At 37.2% G+C, this 22,399-nt stretch overlaps 1 protein-coding gene across 1 annotated transcript in view; it reads left to right on the top strand.

Moving 5' to 3' along the window:
• Nucleotides 1–22,399, top strand: part of LOC150087410 (peroxisomal N(1)-acetyl-spermine/spermidine oxidase-like) — a 75,314-nt gene that overhangs the window by 46,103 nt on the left and 6,812 nt on the right. Inside the window, exon 5 of the mRNA XM_090372477.1 lies at nucleotides 19,967–20,079. Within this exon, the coding sequence (XP_090228603.1) occupies nucleotides 19,967–20,079 (113 nt within the window). The remainder of the gene's footprint in view (nucleotides 1–19,966; nucleotides 20,080–22,399) is intronic.

The raw sequence follows: 22,399 nt of genomic DNA on the forward strand, positions 1-22,399 counted from the left end.
TAATCTATGAATCCCCCCACCCAAGCTAGCAGTTTTCCGACCCACCTAATGCTGCTTCAATAGCATTAGCAAATATTCTTGCACCCTTTCTATATAAGCGTATCTCATTCCTGTAGAAGCAGTCTCTTCTGTTAGCAAGCACAGACCACACTGAAAAAAATTTTACCTCATGAGCCTTGCACAATCTCTCCAGGGCTGAATTGATTGATAAGGCTCTGGGTAGAATTGCAGATACTTTCAAATTCAACCCTAGCTTGTGACTTTTTTTTCAATATTGACCTGTACTTGTTAATTAAATCTGCAGATCTTTTACTCTTAAGGTCATTAGTGCCAACATGTTCAACAATATCAACTTTTGCCCCTGGCAGACACGTCTTGGTTCCACCTGTTCCACCTATCCTTTTTGCATAATATATTCCCGTCTCCCTGACAATAGAGTCACCAACAATAACTTGTTCCTGTGGGACATTCTGCCATGGAGATTGCCACTGTGTTGCTTGATGCACAGGAGTGAGCTCTGCCATTGGGTTAGGCAGCTGAGAGCTTGATCAGCCCCTCTTATTAATTTCCTCGAGGGCATCTACCCTACACCTCAAATTCTCTTAGATTCTCTCATAACTCTGAGTTGGCACCTAATTTCCTCACAGTTTCTGCACCTAGCACACACAAAGACATCCTCCTTGGCTAGATCATGTCCTGTTCTAGACAGATCTGCAAACATTTCACGCATTTTTTTAGACTGTGATGCGTTGGAGAAACACCTCTCCGGTTTTCTCCCGAGCCACAATACTCTGGGCAATCTGTGAGCATTGCTTTGCTGCTCTAGTCTGAGTAATGATTCCGTTCAAGTACAATTTAATTGACAATGAAATTTAATAAGATTAATAAATTTTACTGATTAATTGATTATACTATACTAAGCTAACAGATTTCAAATACAATGCTACATGTTTCGCTATCTAGTTTTAGGTCAAACCTTATGCTATCTAGTTCGGGATATATGTTGTATTGTATAACAATGGCTGGTGGCAAGTTATGAACAGTAAATCTACAGACACTAAGTATTAACTTTCAAAATAAACCAAGGAGCTTGACTAGGACTTATAAGCTACCTATAGAAAATAATTAATTTAATATAACAGTTAAGTCAATAAAATGGCTAAATGTAATTAAAAACGTAGCGTGCACCGGAGCTGCAAAATCTTGTCCAACACGTGGATATCCTTACTGATACTAAGTAATAATCTAAAAAATCTCTATCTAAGTTCAAAATAAACTAAGTATCATAACTAGGAATATAAAGCTACTTCTATAAAATAAAATAATATGCTAATTTTAGTCAATAAAAGCAAAAATTTAAGAAACACTTCTCTATTAGCTGGAGCCATAAAAACTTCGTCCGCACAGAGCTACCCTCGTTCCTGGAAAAAAAAAAAAGAATAAAAAAAAAAAAGCAGGATAGACATGCAGCATGAGTTGCAGGAGAGATATGCAGAAGTTTGCCTTTAGCCAGCAGCTATTTGATTTTTCGAACTAACTTCCATATGTTGTGAAAAAAGTGTGTAGTTTTAAAAAATATTCAAGGAAGAAATAGACATTATTATTGGAGAGGATGGAAAGGTGATATGGAAAGTTATTTCCCCCCCCCCCCCTTTGGCTGATGTTTTATATGCTTGCTTTCTTGCATCATTTGCCACAACTATACAGTCATCCCTTGATTTACAATGGTTTTATTTATGCCAATTTAAATCGTCGTCGTCGTCAGCCATTTTCAATCCACTGCAGGATGAAGGCCTCTCCAGCAACTTTCCAGTTCCTTCTGTTTTGAGCACTGGCCATCCATTTACCACTCAAAACTCATGAATTTCATCTATCCATCTCCGCCTTTGTCTTCCAGGTTTCCTTCTAGCTCCTCTTGGGTACCATTCTGTTATTTTCTTAGTCCATCTGTCATCATGTCTTCGAGCTATGTGTCCTGCCCAAGACCATTTTAGTTCTTTAGTTTTGATAAGAATGTCCTTTACTTGAGTTTGCTGCCTAATCCATGTGTTTCTCTTCTTATCTAACAGTCTGATTCCCAATATAATTCGTTCCATTCTTCGCTGTGTAGTTCTTAGCTTCTCTTCCATTCTTTTGGTGAGTGCCCAAGTTTCACTTCCATAAGTCATGGTGGGGAGTATACATTGATTCATTATTTTACGTTTCAGACAAACTGGGATATTGCTCTTCAGTATGTGACTATATTTCCTGAATGCTATCCATCCAAAATTTATTCTTCTCTTGACTTCCAGCCATTTATTATTATTACAGCTAATAACTTGTCCCAGATAAGTATATGACTCCACCTTTTCAATTACTGCTCCTTCAATCATTATTTCCCTTTCCGTGGCATACTTGTTCATCATTAGAAAATTCTATTCCACATTGCTGCCACTAAAAGAAAAGTTACTGCACAGCACTACTGGGAATGTATTAATGACAAAGCCGCATTTGGGAATACATTCATATACATATTTTCCCATTCTCTGTACAATGTTTCTTGCAATAATAGCTCTTTACTTAACGGCAAATTTATTTTAATACTCAGTTTTTGAAGTTTAATACTGTGTTTATAATTATGTGTGCTACATTATCGAGGTTTGTTGTGTACTTTAATATTGTACCTTAGAATTTTTTATAAATTTCTTCCTTAAAATAAAAGTAGAACCATGTCTGGTCGTAAGAGTAGAAGTGCAGCTGACAGTGAAAATGTGGCTAAAAGACCAAATCTGTAACACTAAAAAAAAAGATGGAAGTTATTAGAAGAATGGAGGGTGGGCAATAATGTCCTACTGTTTGTAGGGAGCTATGTATCGTCCCCCTTCCAATGTAACGACAATCATGAAAAATACTGATAAAATTAAAAAGACAATGCAAACGGCAAGAAGAAAAACTGTTACAACTCTAAGATACCCATATAGTCTTGTGATTGGAAAAACAGAATAGTTATTCTCATTGTGGGTTAATGAGTTAAATGAAAGAACATTCTTCCCACACATCACTTTGTTTGTGATAAATCGAAGAGTTTGATGAGATAAAAGAAAAGGAAGGTGGTGATAATTTTCATAGCAAGTAAAGGCTGGTTCACTAATTTCAAGCAGAAAACTCAAATTTGTAATATAAAATTAACATGTGAGACTGCCAATGCTGATGAAGTAGTAAGGGCATTCCTGAGCACTCCTAAGTGACTCGTAGAGGAAGGTGAATATCCAGCTGATCTTGTTTTCAATGTGGACGAGACTGGCCGTTATTGGAAGAAGATGCCTTCAAGGACTTTCATCTCCTGTGAAGAGAAACATGCTCCTGGATTTAAACCTGCTAAGGACAGTTTAACTCTTCTTGGTGGAAATGCTTCAGCAACTGTAAAACTGAAACCATTGCTCACCTATCACCCTGAAACACCTAGGTTGATGAAGGGGCTCAATTAAGAAAATTTACCCAGCATTCGGACTTCAACCAGAAGAGCTTGGGTGACACAAGATGTCTTCACAAAAACTGGTATACAGATAATTTTTGTCCAGTGGCACATCACTACTGTGACAAAAATAATAATCCAAGGAGGGTGCTGCTGTTCTTGGACAATGCTCCAGGACATTGAGGCCTCCAGACCTGCACGCCTTGAGTACTGCGTACAGGTCTGGAGGCCTCATTTTAGGAAGGATGTAGATTTACTTGAGCATGTACAGAGAAGGGCAACAAGATTGGTGAGGGGAATGAAGGGATCCTCTTACCAAGAGAGGCTTAAGTTCTGCAAATTGCAGTGGCTGGAGACTAGGCACCTGTGCGGTGATCTGATTGAGGTGTATAAGGCCTTGAATGGGTTGAGCACGCTGAATTCTGATGGGATCCTTCCACTTGTTCAGATTACGAACCTAAGGGGGCATAAATTCAAATTAAGAAAAGACAGATGTAGATTAGATGTTCGGAAATTTGCCTTTAGCCAGCGGGTGGTTAATTGCTGGAACAAACTTCCATCTGTCATTGTGGAAGTTGATAAGTTGAATAAATTTAAGGAGGAACTGGACAGGAATTTGGAGGGAATGGCGTGTTTTTTTTTTTTTTTTTTTTTTTGGCTGATGCTGCATAAGCTCATACACTTGCTTTCTTGCATCAAATGCCACTGCTGCTGCTACTACGACTACTACTACTACATCCACCAAACATTGGAGAGATAAGAACTGTGGATGTAAAGGTTGCATATCTGCTGCCAAATACCACCTCCTTTTTCGACAACCAGGTGTCATAGCAAATTTTAAAGCCTACCTTCTCGCTGACATCTAACATGTTATGGGAAATGGACAACTGCAACATGTCTATCAATGAATATTTACAAGTCCTATAATATCCTGAAGGGCATCAACAATGTTGATGCTGCTTGGAAAGAGGTCACATCAACTTGTATGATTGGAGTATGGCCTGAGTGTGTACTACATGATTTGAGGAAGTGGAACTGGAAGATTTAGCTGTACAGTTGACCCAGGACCAGCAGCAGCAAGAACAAGAAGAGCCCATTTTATGGTCTATTAAAACTATGACTTGCAGGAAATTCTGGCTGGGATTGATAGGTACCTGCATAGGTTAGGTCCTGATTGGGAATGGAGCTGTTCTATTAGAAGAGGAATCAGTGCAGTACTGCAGCCTTCCTACCATGTTCTGCAGGAGAGGGGACATCAAGTAATGAAATCTGAAGACCCTCCAATTTTTCCAAAGACTGCAGAAGATGAGCCAATCAGCCTGACAATTCATAACAAGGGCCTTCCTCTCATCAAGTAATGCCTACTTATTTGTATTTTATTATAGAATAAATGTGATTTAAATGCATGTATATAATGTTTGTTAAATTAAATATTAAAATTTTTGTATTATTTTATGAAAGAGTCAATTTTTGTCTGCCTGGAACACATTCCATTAAAATACAATATAATTTGGGTTTCATTTACACCGATTCAACATACACCGCATCTCCAAGAACAAGGAGTACTAAAAGATTTTTTTTGTGATGCTTTATTTATTTAAAAGGTGAAAGATCAGATCTTGAGGTGCTTTCGTGTATGCTTCTTTTTTGTTTTTTCAAGATCAGCAAATCTTAAATACAGGCTCTTATTACTCTTATTATTACCCCCTTATTACTCTTAATACTCTCAGACTTTCCCATAACTTGATTTAGTGCAATCATTTGATCTCAGAATTCTCTTTGAATTTTCTCCCCCTGCCCCCAAGTTATATTCAGCAGTACTAATTTCTTTCTTAAGATACCTGAATAGATTTTACCTGGCCTATTTAGATGTGAATTTCTCTGTAGTTTCCAGATTTAGCTTTATTTACTTTTTGTATATATTAATGCTCTTAATGGCTTGCTCCAATATTCTGGAATTATCCCTTAGAAAATTTTTGAATAATGTGATGTAACCATCATGATATTATTTTCCTGCCATCTTTCACTTATGATTTTGCCAGCACTTGCTGCCTTTACAAGCTTAATAATTTCATGTCTCTTCCTACCTGAATAATGGATATGGCATCCAAAAGTTTTCTCCATTTCAATCTTTCTCTCTTCTTCAGTGATGTTTTCATTTAGCAAATCATCAAAGTACATATTCTATTCATCTAATATACTTTTCATCCCTTTTTAACTTTGCCTCTATCATTCCTGACCATCTTAGTTATGGTTCCCCCCCCCTTAGATTTTTAAAATAAAAACCAAAACACTTTGCCACTCTCTCCTGATACTTGTTTTTTTTTATATCTTTCAGAAATATTCTTAAGATTTTTCTTTACCTTCTTTCACAAATATCTTGCCTCTCTTTACATTTCTTTCTCTCTCTAATGCTCTGCAATATTAAAAGAATTTTTTTTGTCTTCAACTGGGCCTTATGCTCAGATAAATTTCATCACTCATCTTTCCACCTTGAATTTTGCTCACATACCTCTACTGGATAATGCTTCTCAGACAATTAAACTTTCTTCAAAATTAGTTCTAAAAGTTATTGTTGCACTACACTTTATCCTGTTTCTTTTTGGATTAAATTAATTTGTACTGTAATTGCTTAGCTGCAGCTCACTTCTATCCATCCTGTGGTTTCTGCAATACCTGCTGTTCTAATATCATATTAGAACAGCAGGTATTGCAGGTAAACTTTTGTTATCAAAAGTTTTTCTAAAATTGATGATGCCTGTCTTGTTGGTTCCACTAGTAAATATAACAGTGTCCTGGTTCACTGACAAGCACTGTAGGGACCTTAATTACCCAGATATTTCAGCTGGCACAAGTTATGATCATTTTATCCTACCACAGTAATGGGATTTCAGCCAATTTGATTGTCTTAGTCCAACTGCAGCCTATCCTTGTTTGTTTAGTAGCTCTCTACTAACAAGTTACACTATGGGAGGTTGAGGTGTGGACACTGTGCTTAGTTTATCACTAGGCTAGCTCAGGTGATGTGGCAGTCTGTTTGGTTAATTTCAGTCCCTTCAGTAATCCTGCCTCATTCTGCATATATTAAATTGTTGTTTTCTTTATTTTTTAATTTTTAACAGTCAAAAGTAATTTTATTTCATCTTTCAGTATTTTTATTTCAATTTATTCATTGCCAGAAGCTGAGTTAGCTGAGAAAAAGTTCAGAGAATATGTTGATATAAAAGGGATCATAGACACCCCTTTACTACCATATTATTGCTTTTATACCTAGTGTCCAAAAATATTCTTTTAAAATATTTTATTCTGTACAAAAAGAAATTGAATCTCCTTAGTCAGGCAGGTCACTTGCCCTGGGCTGGATTTCAAAGGACTATTAAAAGTAGTTCAATACCAAGTGAACTTATGGGGAAGGAAAAGTTTGTTCTACTGTGAGCATTCAAACTATTGCATTTACAAGGCAGTTTAAATCCTGTTAGCCAGTAAACAAGAGAGAGGGTGAGAAATTCACTTTAACTTCATCTTATGTGGCAGATTACATCAAACAACTTTCTTAACATTGTTTTATGATTTCTGATAAAAAAAAAAAAATGAATTTCAGATTTGGGATAAGATAGAAGTCACTTGGGGAAAAATAAAAATTAGGTCAATGTGTGGAGAGAGTGTATGTTTGCTATGTCTGTCACGAATGACATTCAGTCTAAGGTGATAGGACTGTGAAGGGACATTTTCCAGATGTCACCTTTTTTTATTATTTTTTTTATTTTAACATTGCTCTTCTGTTTTTCTTGATTTCTTCCCTTAATTTTGATAATGACTAAAAGAATATCCTTGGCATTCCAATAAATTATTGTTTTGAAGTTTTCAGCAGACAGATTTGTCTTGAGCTTTTTTTGCTCAGATTTTTGATACATGATATTTTCAATTAAAAAAAATTTTCTAAGGACCTTGTAAAAATTAAATTGGAATTAGAAGGAAAAATAATAGAACAAGTAATGAAATTTAAGTTATTTGGGCATATAAATTAAAGCAGCAGTATTAGAATAGTGGATGAAGTCACAAACCAGATGAACAATGCTAACAAAATAGCTAGATGCTTAAATAGTACTATTTGAAACAACAAGAACCTAAGAAAAGAAACAAAAAGAAGAATGTATAAAGCAGTTGTACTATTTTTACATGGATGCAAAAGAAAAGCTGAACCATAAACACTAAGCAAATAAATGAAACCACAGAAATGAAGGTACTATGTAAGATTACACAAATTCATTAGGGAACAAAATTAGGAACTCAGGAATAAAAGATTAATGTGAAATTAAGTCCATAAACAATTGCATAAAAGATAGAAGACTAAAATGGAATGAATATATCAACTGAATGGGAAAAGACAGGAGAGGCCTAGGAAGATCCAGATTTAGGTGGAAGGATGCAATCAGGCTATAGAAGAAAATTGTGTATGCGATGATGATATAAAGAAGTAGTGTCCAACCTTTTCCATATTGAAGTTTAGATTTGTTTTGTGGGCTGCACTGAGTGATTCAAGAAAAATTAGTGTGTTACATCTTCCTATCCTGTTATATGCAAAAGGCAGTTTCTGTTTTCTTGTTACCATGTTTTATTTTCAGACTATACAGGGTGTTTCAGTTAAACGTTTCAGAACTTCTAAGAGGGGTAGGGTACATCCTGACAACTCGAAATCATATAGCAATGTGGGGTCGGAAATGCTTTCCTGAAGCGGTGTTGTACACAGAAGCACCATAAAGAAAAGAGACCGTAAGTGAGAAATCGTTTTAATAATACATGAAAAGAAGCAAAAGGTACATGGATTAAAGTAAGTGTTCGAAGTTTCTTCCACGGGCTACAATGCACGCCTCACATCTCCGACGCATGGACATCCGAACATTCTGGAATACTCCAGGCGAATTTCGAATTTCTTCGGCAGCTACTGCGATTCTTGCAACCAGCTCCTCAGCATTGTCAACAGGGGTGTCATAAACTAGCGATTTCATATGACCCCAGAAATAAAAATCAAGACATGATAGGTCGGGTGACCGAGCAGGCCAACGCACGGGACCACCACGTCCGATTCACTGTTGACCAAATGTGACATCCAGGTAGTTACGAACATCTCCGCTATAATGGGCAGGGGCTCCATCGTGTTGGAACCACATTGTCTGTTGCGTCGATGCAGAAATCTGTTCATCTCTCAAAAGTTGTGGCAATACTTGCTGCAGAAAGATCAAGTAGATAGGTCCGGTTAGACGACACGGTAACAGGTAAGGTCCGATGAGGTGATCTCCCATAATACCGGCCCATACATTGACCGAAAATCGAATCTGTGCTGCACGACGTCGTATTGCATGCGGGTTCTCGACCGCCCAGATATGGTCGTTATGTGTGTTGAAAATTCCTTCCCTTGTGAAGGATGCCTCATCGAAAAACAACACTTCAGCAGGAAAAAGGGGATTTGTAGCACATTTTCCAAGGTACCACTGTGCGAAAGCAATACGAGGTGCATAATCCTCCGGTTGCTGTGTCTGGACACGCTGCACGTGAAACGGATGCATGTCTTGTTCTCGGAGAATCCTCCAGACGCTGCAATGGGAAACTCCGACTGCGTTTGCTAGACTTAGTGTACTCGTTCTTGGATTCCCCTGTACATGCTGCAGCACATTCTGTTCGACGGCTGGAGTCCGTGCTGTTCTTACCCTGTCCCTGTCAGCTCTTTCAAATGAACCTCTCTCAGCTAACCTCTGGTGCAGTCTTGCAAAGAAATTATGACTGGGAATACGCCTCGTCGGATATCGTTCCGCGTACAAACGCTGTGCGGCTGGCCCACTACAATTTGCAGCCCCGTACGCCAAATGCATATCGGCTAACTCTGCGTTCGTGTAATCATCCATCCTACTAACTTGGCGTTCTTGTTCAAGAAATTCGAAATTCGCCTGGAGTATTCCAGAATGTTCGGATGTCCATGCGTCGGAGATGTGAGGCGTGCATTGTAGCCCGTGGAAGAAACTTCGAACACTTACTTTAATCCATGTACCTTTTGCTTCTTTTCATGTATTATTAAAACGATTTCTCACTTACGGTCTCTTTTCTTTATGGTGCTTCTGTGTACAACACCGCTTCAGGAAAGCATTTCCGACCCCACATTGCTATATGATTTCGAGTTGTCAGGATGTACCCTACCCCTCTTAGAAGTTCTGAAACGTTTAACTGAAACACCCTGTATATAAAAAAATGGAAATTGTTTTTTAGAAAAAAAATTTTTTTTAAATTTTTTCTAAAAAAACAATTTTATTTTATTAAAATTAAAAAAATGACTTTTGTTTTTTTTTAATACCTTACTTTTGCTTTTAAATGTTCACTTGAGAAAATTTACAGCCTGAAAAGGATCACTGCTTTTCAGTATTAAGGTGAATAAATAAATATGATGATACCCCTAAAATGTAAAATATTCAAAAATTTTATTACGTAGAGTGCATAACATTTACTGAACAAAACTTAACATTTAATTAGATAATCATCTAATTGAGGCTAAATGTTTTTAGATAATTGTTCAAAATTTGTTTGAAAATTTGTGACGGCAATTCTCAATATGGAATGAAGATGCTTGTCTATTATTCTTTCTTTTTAAATATTTATTTGATTTCACGTGTGAAACAATTTGCTCGCAAACATACATTGATCCGAACAAAGTAGCCATTTTCATGGCATTTTCTTTTATTAGTGGAAAATCTTCAGATGGAAGAGCCTTGTAGAATTCAAGTAGTTTATTTTTGCAGTCCATCTACTTATTTTTGAACCATGTTTTGACTTGAAGATCAATAAGTTCAAATTGTAAGCTGGGATTGTAATTTTCAGCCATAGAAGTAAATGGATTCTCAAACAAGGGATCTCATATCAGCAAATAGACTTTCAGACTCGTCAAAACTAATTGTAATAACGAGAGGCAATGATTCTTTGAAAACGTGTTTTTCTGTTAGCCCGGTACAACATTCAAAGTGAACTAAATTGCCTTGCTCAGTTTGGGATTTAAAAAATAACAACGTATTCTGAAATGATTTGATGTCACCATACAAATCGGAGATCAATTTCCTTTCCCTTGTAGTTTAAATTAAAAGCATTTAAAGGACTAGAAATGTCTGTAAGAATTGCAAGATCAAACAGCCACAACATATCTGATAGTTGTTTTTTGCCGGTTTCCCTTTTTCTGTCATAAAAATATCAATTTCATGATGCAGTTTAAAGAAATGATATAACAAATGCAGAATTGGAATTTGGGGAGTACAATGTGTACAGGAATGATAGACAGGACAGGAATGGTGGAGGAGTTATGCTTTTAGTTAAGAAACACATAAAATCTAAGGAAGTACATCCAACTGATGTTGGTGGACAATGCAGTGTTGAGTCTGTTTTGTGTGAAATAAGCACTGAGAAAGAAAAAATGAGAGTAGGTGTGTGTTATAGGCCTGACGAATCTGATGAGTATAATGAGCAATTGTGCAGAGAAATAGTGGGCCAGTAAATCAGAATGTCTTATGATGGGGGATTTTAACTTTCCAAATATTGACTGGAACTTGTGAGTTGGTCACTCACACACTAGCAAGACTTTTGTGGATTTATTGGATGACTGTTTGTTTTCTACAGCAATATGTTCGAGAGGCAACCAGAGGGAGTAATACTCTTGATCTGATTATCAGCAATGATTATTCATGCAATAAGAATTTGCAGATAAAAGAACCACTGGGTGACAGCGATCGCAATGTACTGATGTTGGAATTAATAAATGATGTAACTACCATAAAGGCTAAAGGGAAGGGCTTTTGCTTCATTAAGGTGACTACAGAGCTCTCAGACAGTTTTTAAATTCCGTACAGTGGGATCAACTGATGATGTTACCAATGTTGAATTCTAAATGGGAAGCCTTCAGGGACTTAATTGTGGAGGCTATTAGGCTTTTCATTCTAACTAAGAAATACTGTTCAAGGTTTAGGGCCTAAATGAATGTCAGATGAATTAATGAGGTTCGTGGCAGAGAAGAAGAATGTATGGGATGCATATAAAGTATCAGGTGACACAGAAGCCTATGGCAGGTATAAACTAGTCTGTAATCAAGTTTAGGCAGGCAAAGGCAGATTACGAGAAATCTTTGGCAAAGGATGCAAAGAGTTCTTTATGTAAACTCTAGAAGGAAAGGGATTAACTAGATTGGACCACTTAACATAGATGGGTTGACTATTGATGATCATGCTCAGGTAGCTGATAAACTGAATGAGTATTTTGCATCTACATTCACACATGAGGAGTTATTCAATGAGGGCAGTGCCAGAAGTTTATCAAATGCTAATAGGGAGCTAAGTGATTTTGTAATAACTGAGAGCAAAGTGGAGGGGAAATTGTTAAAGTTAAACATAAGGAAGGCACCTAGGGTGGATGGGATCTGTTATTGTTTGTTATTTGGTTTTTAGGAGCATTAGCAACTAAGGCCATATTGCTCCGGGATATGCGGTGATCATTCCCTGACCTTTCCACATCTTCCGTATTTGGTGGTGACGGGCTCGAACCCCGGTCTAATCAAGAAGCGTGTGCTACGCACTGCTGCTCCTTCCCACCTGGCTATGGAGGCGCCGGATGGGATCTATCCAGTTATAATAAAGGAGGCAGCAAAGGAAGTAAGCAAACCCTTAGCCATAATTATGAGAGCTTCCTTGGACTCAGAGGAGATCCCCATAGACTGGAGGTGTGCAAATGTATCACCAATTCACAAAGGAGGTTCAGAAGGTGACACAAGTAACTTCAGACCTGTTATTTTAACTTGTGTTCTGCAGAAAATAATGTAATCACTGGTTAAAGAAACATTGCAGGATCATCTAGACAAGGCTACAGTAATAATTCAGACACAGTATGGGTTTGTTAGGGAGAAGTCTTGTCTGATCAATTTGATTGGATACTATGATGTGGTCACAAAGGAACTGAATGCAAAAATTAATTTTGATATCATATACTTGGATTTCAGGAAAGCTTTCTATACTGTTGCACATGGAAGACTGCTGTGCAAATTTGAGAGGTATGGCATTAAGGGTAAGTAGCTACAATGGATAAGGGTATGGTTGAGTGGGAGACGACAGAGAGTGGTAATCAATGGACACTGCTCTTCGTGGACAAATGTTGTTATTATTATTATTATAATTAGCTGTATGGTACAAGGAAGCCTGAGGCTTTTGCTGCATCAGCCAAAAAAAAAAAAAATCCCGAGTTACCCCCCCCCCCCCGTGTGTGTGTGTGTGTGTGTGTGTGTGTGTGTGTGTGTGTGTGTGTGTGTGTGTGTGTGTGTGTGAGAGAGAGAGAGACAGAAATAGAAGGGAATCACTAAGAAAGAGAGAAGAACGATGATATCCAGCTCAGGACCCTGGGTGTGCCAAGCCCATACTTACCAGATGTGAGCCCCTGAGGTTAAATTAGTGGAGTTCCCCAGGGTTTGGTGTTGGGCCTACTGTTGTTTTGTATATTTATCAATGATATTGATGAAGGTATATCAAGTTTAATGTCCAAGTTTTCAGATGATACAAAGGTTGGCAGGGTTGATGATGACAGTAAAGACAGTATGCTACTCCAACTGGATCTAGATAAGTTGGGCAAATGGGCTGAGAAGTGGCAACTGAAGTTTAACATTGACAAATGCAAAGTACTGCATATGGGTAGCAATAACCAAAGAGAAACATACCAACAGTGTGGTACCACACTCAGGGAAGTGGAAAGTGAAAAAGACCTGGGGGTAATTGTGCAGTCAAATATGAAGTTTGCTGAGCAGTGCAGACAGGTGCCAGGGCAGGTCATGGAGTCTTGTCAATGATATATAGGAATTTTGCTAGCAGGGACAGGAAGGTGATTATCCTGTTATACAAGGCAGTGGTCAGGCCACACCTAGAGTACTGTGTACAAGTCTGGAGGCCTCATTTTAGGAAAGATGTAGAGTTGCAAAAAGAGTACAAAGAAGGACAAAAAGATTGGTGAGGGGAACAGAGTGGTTGCTCTTATCAAGAAAGGCTTAAGTTCTGTAAATTGCAGCACCTGGAGAGTAGGCACTGCGAGGTGATCTGATTGAGGTGTATAAGGCCTTGAATGGGTTGAGCAAGCTGAATGCTGATGGGATTCTTCCTCTTGCTCAGACTGAGAACCTGAGGGGGGGGGGGCACAGTTCCAAATTGAGGAAAGACAGTTGTAGAATAGATGTGCAGAAATTTGCCTTTAGCCAGCGGGTAGTTGATTGGTGGAACAGGCTTCCATCTTTTGTTGTGGAAGCTAATAGCCTAAATAAATTTAAGGCTGAGCTGGACAGGCATTAGAAACGAATGGAGGGGTGAAATGGGAGGGTTTTTTTTTTTTTTTTTTTTTTTTTTTTGGCTGATGCTGCATAAGCTTGCTTTGTTGCATCGCATGCCTCTACTAATGCTAATGAGCCCAATGTTTTTACCGATCATATATATATATTTTTTTACTGTCAGTCTTGACTCCTACCAGGTTTTTAATATTTAATCCTAACTTTTCAATAGAATTTGAGGTATTGCTCAAAACATCAAAGGCAGATATTGTTGGGATATCAAAGACGTGGTGTCACACAGATATAAGGGATGCAGAACTGGAATTTGGGGAGTACAACGTCTACAGAAAGTATAGACAGGATAGGAAGGGGGGAGGGGTTATGTTATTAGTTAAGAAATACATAAAAACCAAGGAAGTGAAGCCAGTCGACATCGCTGGACAGTGCAGTGTTGAGTCAGTTTGGTGTGACATAAGCATTGGGAGATCAAAATTGAGAGTAGGAGTGTGCTATAGGCCTAATGACTCTGATGAGTATAATAAGAAAATGTACAGGGAAATAGAGTGGGCCAGTAAATCAGAGAGTCTTATAATGGGGGATTTTAATTTCCCAGATATTGACTGGAATTTGGGGCTGGTCACTCACACACTAGCAGGGCTTTTGTGGATTTATTGGATGATTGTTTTCTACATCAGCATGTTCGGGAGGCAACTAGAGGGAGTAATACTCTTGATTTGATTATCAGCAGTGATTCTTCATGCATTAAGAATCTGCAGATAAATGAACCACTAGGTGGCAGTGATCACAGTGTGCTGAAGTGGGATTTACTCAAAGAGGTAACTACCATTAGGGGTAAAGGGAAGGGTTATTGCTTCCGTAAAGGCGACTACGATGGACTGAGACAGTATTTAAATTCTATACAGTGGGACCAACTGATGATGATGTTACCAACATCAAATTCAAAATGGGAAGCATTCAAAGAACTTATCTTGGAAGCTACTAGGCTTTACATACCAACTAAGAAATATTGTTCAAGGTTTAGGCCAAAATGGATGTCAGATGAACTAATGAGGCATATGGCAGAGAAGAAAAATGCATGGGATACTTACAAATTAACACATGACACAGAAGCCTATGATAGATACAAGTTGATATGCAACCAAGTTACAAAGGAGGTTAGGCAGGCGAAGGCAGATTACGAGAAATCCTTGGCAAGGGATGCAAAGAAAAACAGTAAAGAGTTCTTTACTTATGTAAACTCTAGAAGGAAGGGGATGAATCAGATTGGTCCACTTGATATTGATGGGTCAACTGTTGATGATCCTGCTCAGGTAGCTAACAAACTAAATGAATATTTTGCATCGACATTCACACATGAGGAGTTATTCAGCAAGGGGAATGCCAGAGGTGTATTCAACTCTAGCAGTAAGCTACAGAATCTTGAAATAACTGGGAGTAAAGTGGAGGAGAAATTGTTGAAGATAAACACAAGCAAGGCACCCGGGGTGGATGGGATCTATCCAGTTATATTAAAGGAGGCAGCAAAGGAAGTAAGCAAACCCTTAGCCATAATTATGAGAGCTTCCTTGGACTCAGGGGAGGTACTCATAGACTGGAAATGTGCAAATGTGTCCCCAATTCACAAAGGAGGATCAAAGGCTGACACAAGTAATTATAGACCTGTGAGCTTAACTTCTGTTCCAGGAAAATTAATGGAGGCACTGGTTAAAGAAACACTGCAGGATCATTTAGACAAGACTTCAGTTATAGCTCGGACACAGAATGGTTTTGTTAAGGGGAAGTCTTGCCTGACCAATTTGATTGGGTACTATGATGCAGTCACAAAAGAACTGGATGCAGGGAATAGCTTTGATATTATATACTTGGATCTTAGAAAGGCTTTTGATACTGTTGCACATGGAAGACTGCTACACAAACTGGAGCAGTGTGACATTGGAGGCAAGTTGCTGCCATGGATAAAGGGCTGGTTGAGAAGACAGAGAGTGGTAATCAATGGACACTGCTCATCGTGGACTAATGTTATTAGTGGAGTCCCTCAAGGCTCAGTGTTGGGTCCATTATTGTTTTCTGTATTTATAAATGATATTGATGATGGTATATCAAGCTTAATGTCCAAGTTTGCAGATGATACAAAGGTTGGCAGGGTTGTCAAGGACACTACTGACACTATGCTGCTGCTGCAACAGGATCTGGAAAGGTTGAGCAGATGGGCTGAGAGGTGGCAAATGAAGTTTAACATTGACAAATGTAAAGTACTACACATGGGGAAACAGGAACCCCAGAGCAACGTATCAACTCTGTGGTACTAAACTGACAAGTGGTAGAGAATGAAAGGGACTTGGGGGTGGTTGTGCAGGCAGATATGAAGTTCTCGGACAGTGCAGACGGGCTGCAAGAGTAGCTCATGGAGTATTGTCAATGATATACAGGAATTTTTCCAGCAGGGATAAGGAGGTGATTATTCCCTTGTATAAGGCAATGGTCAGGCCACACCTAGAGTACTGTATACAGGTCTGGAGGCCTCATTTCAAGAAGGATGTAGAGCTGCTGGAACGAATACAGAGAAGGGCAACAAGATTAGTGAATGGAACAAAGGGGTGCTCTTACGAAGAAAGGCTTAAGTTTTGCAAATTACAGTGTCTGGAGACTAGGCACCAGCGAGGTGATCTGATAGAGGTGTATAAAGCCTTGAATGGTTTGAGCATGCTCAATGCTGATGGGATTCTTCCTCTAGCTCAAAATAATCACCTGAGAGGGCATAAATTCAAATTGAGGAAAGACAGATGTAGGATAGACGTGTGGAAATTTGCCTTTAGCCAGCGGGTGGTTGATTGGTGGAACAGACTTCCATCCCTTGTAGTGGAAGTTGATAGCCTAAATAAGTTTAAGGCTCAGCTGGACAGGTATTTTGAACGAACAGAGGGGTGAAGTGGAAGTGGGGTGTTTTTTTTTTTTTTTTTTTGGCTGATGCTGCATAAGCTTGCTTTCTTGCATCAAATGCCTCTACTAATGCTAATGCTAATAGACTGGCAAAAATGTTAAAGATTTTCACCTGTAGTTGTTCCGAGCATACCCTGTAGATCATCTAAATCTTCAACTGGTACAAAATTATCATTAATTCCACTTATGAAGATAAGGGGGTTGGGCTGCGTTCTTTACATCAGTATTGTCATCCAGTAATACACAAACATTTCATTTGTTTTATGCTTTCCAAAGGTTGTTGGAACAAATTCTTTCCAATATCTTCTACTCTTCTCATAATTGTTTGTTGAGACAAACTAATTTCTTCTATATTATTGCTTGTTTCGCCAGAAAATTTCTTTCATAGCTTTTAAAAACGTTTAACAAATTCACCTTCACTGAATGGTTTCCTTTCAAAAGCAGTCATATGTACAACTTGATAACTGGCACTTACAGCAGGTAAATTTCTTGACCAATACGTTTTCAGTGTGTTTTGTTGTTTTCTTAATTCTAATAACTTCTAATCTTCACATAATTTTTTGTCGAGACAAACTACAGTATGTTCTTTAAAAAGTGATACAGTATCCTTACACAACAATCATAGTGCTTTTTCGTTGTACTCAATGAAGAAATAGTCTTCAGTCCACCTTTGATTAAAAACACGACAATCGAAATTGATGTTCTTCTTTCAGAACAAATTCAATACAAATTAATAATAATTCAATAAAATGAACAAGTTATATCAGAATAGTAGAATTTCACAATATGAAAAGATTGATGCGTACATAACTGTATTTAGAGTACATATGGCTGTACTGGACATGTACACATTTGATACAGTCGAGCTTGGTGCTTGCATGCCTGTACACGCAGTGGCGTGACTCTCTTAAAATGCTAATGTTCTCTTGCTGGGCAGGCCATATAAAAATTATTTGCGGCCGGATTCGGTCCGCAGCTGTAGGTTGGACACCACTGATATAAAGGATTCAACTTATTATGTAAGGTATGAATAAATAGCATCTATGATATATATTTCTGGATGAAGCCACAGAATTTCCAGATACCCTTTACATGATGTTGGGGTGATGCCATATTGCATATGCCTAAAAATGCTGATTCGAATACTAGTTCTTGAATAATATTTTTTTGTTTAATCTAAGGTGCACTCTTCAACGTTCTGACAATTTTTTTGCCATAACTGTAGATCTTTAGAATATTATTATTAATAGCCATATGGTGCAAGGAAGCCTGAGGCTTATGCTGCACCAGGAAAAAAAATTCCCAAGTTACCCTGAGAGAGAGAGAGAGAGAGAGAGAGAGAGAGAGAGAGAGAGAGAGAGAGAGAGAGAGAGAGAGAGAGAGAGAGAGAGAGAAAAGAATGATGATATCCAGCTCAGGACCCTGGGTGTGCCAAGCCCATACCAGGTGTGAGCCCCTGGAGTTAATAAGATGGCTGTGTCTAATCCCTGCTCAGTCAAGGATAGCAGGTAATAGTTGGCGGGTTATCCAATTCTGCTTGATTGTATAAGGCCTAGCATTTGTTCAGGATACAGAAATGTAGATGTGTTTGTGTGAGAGAGAGAAGCAGTGAGTTGGGGGATTCCTTGCACAGGTACTGGTAGTTATATCCATTGGAGAGAGGAGGTTAGGGTTCCTTTAACCTATGGGACCGAACACCAAGAATGCAGGTATCTTGGCTGACAGACCAGCAGTTCCACAAATGACCTCTGAGAGATTCAAAGGTTACACACATATATATATATTTTTTTTTTAGTTAATTTACAATTTAGACTGTTGGTAGGCCTATATTTCTTTCTTTTAGGAACCAAACAGCTGCAAGCATTGGTAATGCCACATTATAGAAATGTAGTTTGACTATGGTAACCCAGAACAATGCCCCTCCACTACATACCAGGATATTTCTGCAGTTATGGGCAGTATTGGATTAGAACAATTGCAAGCTAATACAAACCACATCTATTTGTGTTTGGAATATGCAGTGATGATGAATGACAGTCATTGTCAGCAGTTACTAACAACTAACATATAAGGTGTTGACTTTGTAAACGGTTATCTTTGCTCTTCAGCTGGTGAAGAGGGCTACAAAACTAGAGGGTTTGTCCATATGGCACTGCCTTGATTCTCAATCCCCCCCCCCCCCCCCAATTATACACTTTTGCAAAAATCAAGTTTCATTGGTTACAAGTCCTATTTCCCATTACTGGGACAATTAAGACTTGATTGTAGCAAAGTATTCGGTGTTCAGAAGTACAGAGTTACACACACATCATGTGTTCAAATCCATATGATAATACAAATTACAATAATTTTTCTTGTAGTTTATCTTGTAAATTTTTCTGACCATAGTTGAATGGCTCTGTTGGGATATAAATAATTTATTTTTATTTTACCATTAGTTTGATATGACACATTTATGTTTAGGAGTTATAGAGAAGTGTTCATTTATAAGTATCAAGTAACTGGGACATCCTTTACTTAAGTTTTAATGTATATAAAACTTTACTTTTATCTGTAAGCATTAAGTTTTTTTTAACAAATTTGTCTAATCATATTACCACTAACACTTCATATATTTTATAAGACACCTCAAATTCCATTTGATTTGATGCAGAAAAAGTGAATAATGGACCTCCCCCACTAAGGTGCACCTTTGCATGGTGGATTGTCATTCCACTAAAATCCAAAATACTTGAAGAGGTTAGTTTAAACGATGTATAGAATTTTGGGAAATCACCTAGCATAGACTTCATTACCTGACTCTGTGACTGAAGGGGAGACATTTTTGTAAACTCAAATAATAATGCCATTTATATAATTTAATGGGTTTGTTGTGCAATTATCAATGAAGTTTTCAAAAATATAGGACTCAAAACCTGCCTCTTTTGGTTACTGAGTCAAGTAATTACATCTATACTTGGCGATATATATATACTAAATTTCCCAACATTCCTTATGTCATTTAAATTAATCCCTTGAAGTGAATTAGCCACAGTCCCCATGAGGATGAAAATTCGGTTTGATTTTTAACGTATAAAATAATTAAGGGTTGATATGTTTAATGGAATTATAATTGATATGAGCATTTTATGAATATTATGAACAAAAATACAGATTGCACTAATTTTTGCTAAATAAGCTTAACTAAACAACTAATTATATTATTAATTCTTTAAAAATTATAGTATCCTGCTCTGCTGTTTGCTGGTGAAGCAACTCATCATTCTTATTTTTCAACTGTTCATGGTGCATATGCTTCAGGTATAAGGGAAGCTAAAAGGATAATTGCATTTTGGAGGTATAATATTTTTAGTACTAAATATTTTATATACAGAAATGAAACTTGCTAAACAGCAGGCTCTCAATGTCCATCATTAATTGGTTCCATAAAACTGACAGATATGGAGCAATATACTCACATGCTATAATGGTAATTTGTTCCACGGAAGCTATAAATTTGCACACTTCTCTTTCAAGTAAATAAAACCTAATAAAGAATACTTTTCTTGAGTTCAACATATAATGTGCATATCAATTCACTCTCCATCTAATATCAGGAACATAAGTCTAGAAGTTGATGGCTGCGGATCCTTGGTAGCATCATCTTTCTTGCAAAATGAATCTAGAGTTAATTTCATACTAGCCTTTTTCCTCTCATTTAGAACTTCCTTGTAGTAATGAAGATTTGTGTTATCATCCATGAGGACCTTGGAAGATCTTTCTGAATTTGGGTCCTCATCTAAAAAGTTCCTTCTTTGTCTTCCAGTACTGGAATAAATCCATCATATTCGTCAGGTGGCTTCTCTGAAGCCTTTAATTCACTCAGTTTAACAGGATCTTGATGCTTATAAAAGTTCTTTGATATCACAGGGTTTTAATTGCAAGCCCAAAATCTTTTTCCTGCGTTTTTTTTTGAGTGTTTCCTCTTGGAATTCTGGAAAGTTAGTGATGTGATGTGATGCGATCTGATCTGATCAGTGTCCACTGTGTCTGTTCTCACTATATGCAGCATTCATAGAATGATAACTGACTTTATCTCAGGCAGTTGCAATATTGTCTATTGCACTCTTTACATTGAAACTTTTCCAGAATTCAAGTGAGCTTGTTTCTTTGATCAGTGGCTTCTAAGCATTTAGTAAATTGATTGTACAGCAGCAATGCTTAAAAATCATCAATTATATTCTGCTTTATGGGCTATAAGATTGTCTTGACCATCCCATCAGCTAACCTATCAGTGTTGTCTAGTTGACCTGGAGCATTATCAATGATTAGAAATGCCTTCTCTGCCAATTTGCTCTTACTGAGGTTAACCTTGACTGCAAGGCAGAAGTGATAAGACAACCAACAAATAACGGTGCTAAATAGTGGGCAATGGATATGAGAAATGGCAAATAGAGAAACTGATGGACATCAAGGGTTCACTGTATATAAAAAAGCCCCAATGATACTCTCCAGAAATGAAAAACAATTACAAAATCTTACATTATAGTAAGAAATAATTAAAAATCAATTTAATGCAATTTAAAAATTAAGTAAAAAATTGCAAAACGATTTTCCTTCCTGTAGCTGACAATGCTTTGACTGTATGTCATGATCACAGGAATGAAAATTACTGAATAGAGGTGAGCATGGAACTTAAATAGGGATTATTTGTCTTCACATGTGCACTTAAATGACCACGACTCGGAGATTAGATATGGTCGGCGAACATTAACAGAATTATTATGTAATTTAATTTCAACAGTTTCTGTAATTAATAGTCTCGTATAATTACATTGGACACTTAAGTATTTTGGCCTCGTTAAATAAAAAAGTATGTTTTTCATTAACCGCATGAAAGGCTAATTCTGACACCACTGAACAAGAATGAAAAACATACTTTTTATTTAATGATGCCAAAATACTTAGTGTTCAACATAATTATGAGACTATTAGTCTAGTAATAGTCTAATTACATATAATTACAAGACTATTAATATTCGCCGGCCATTTCTGATCTCCGATTCATGAAGACAAATCATCCCTATTTAAGTTTCATGCCCCTATTTAGTAATTTTCATTCCTGTGATCAGGGCATATGGTCGAAAAGCATTGTCAGCTTCAGGAAGGAAAATCATTTTGCAATTTTTTTTTTTTTGTTAAATTAATTTTTCACTTAATTTTTAATTGCATTAAATTGATTTTTAATTGTTCATTTGATTTTTAATTATTTCTTACTGTAATATAAGATTTTCGTTTTTTTTTTTTTTTATTGTTTTAATTTCTGGAGAGTATCATATGGAAGTGTTCTACGTATCATATTGAGGTAAACTTCTCTTATTCTTTTACAAATATTGATATCAACATAGAACATATAGAGCATTAGCACTCTGCTTCATACTATAAAAAAGCCCATATATTCCAACTTTTATGGATTCAGTATCATTTAGACTTATGGAAAATGTCTTTAAGGAGATAATTTCCAGAAGCTAACCTTGGCTATCTCATCTGTGTTATAATTACACACATCTATGACACAGAATATAGCATATGCCAATTATGTAATTTTGTTTGGCATATGTAGAATTACAGTGTTTTTTTAATTTGTGCCTTTATATTCCTTAGTTTTTCTAAATTAG

Source organism: Mastigoproctus giganteus, chromosome 4 (genome assembly GCF_048544385.1).
Source record: "Mastigoproctus giganteus isolate SK-2022 chromosome 4, ASM4854438v1, whole genome shotgun sequence".
Classification (NCBI taxonomy): Eukaryota; Metazoa; Arthropoda; class Arachnida; order Uropygi; family Thelyphonidae; genus Mastigoproctus; species Mastigoproctus giganteus.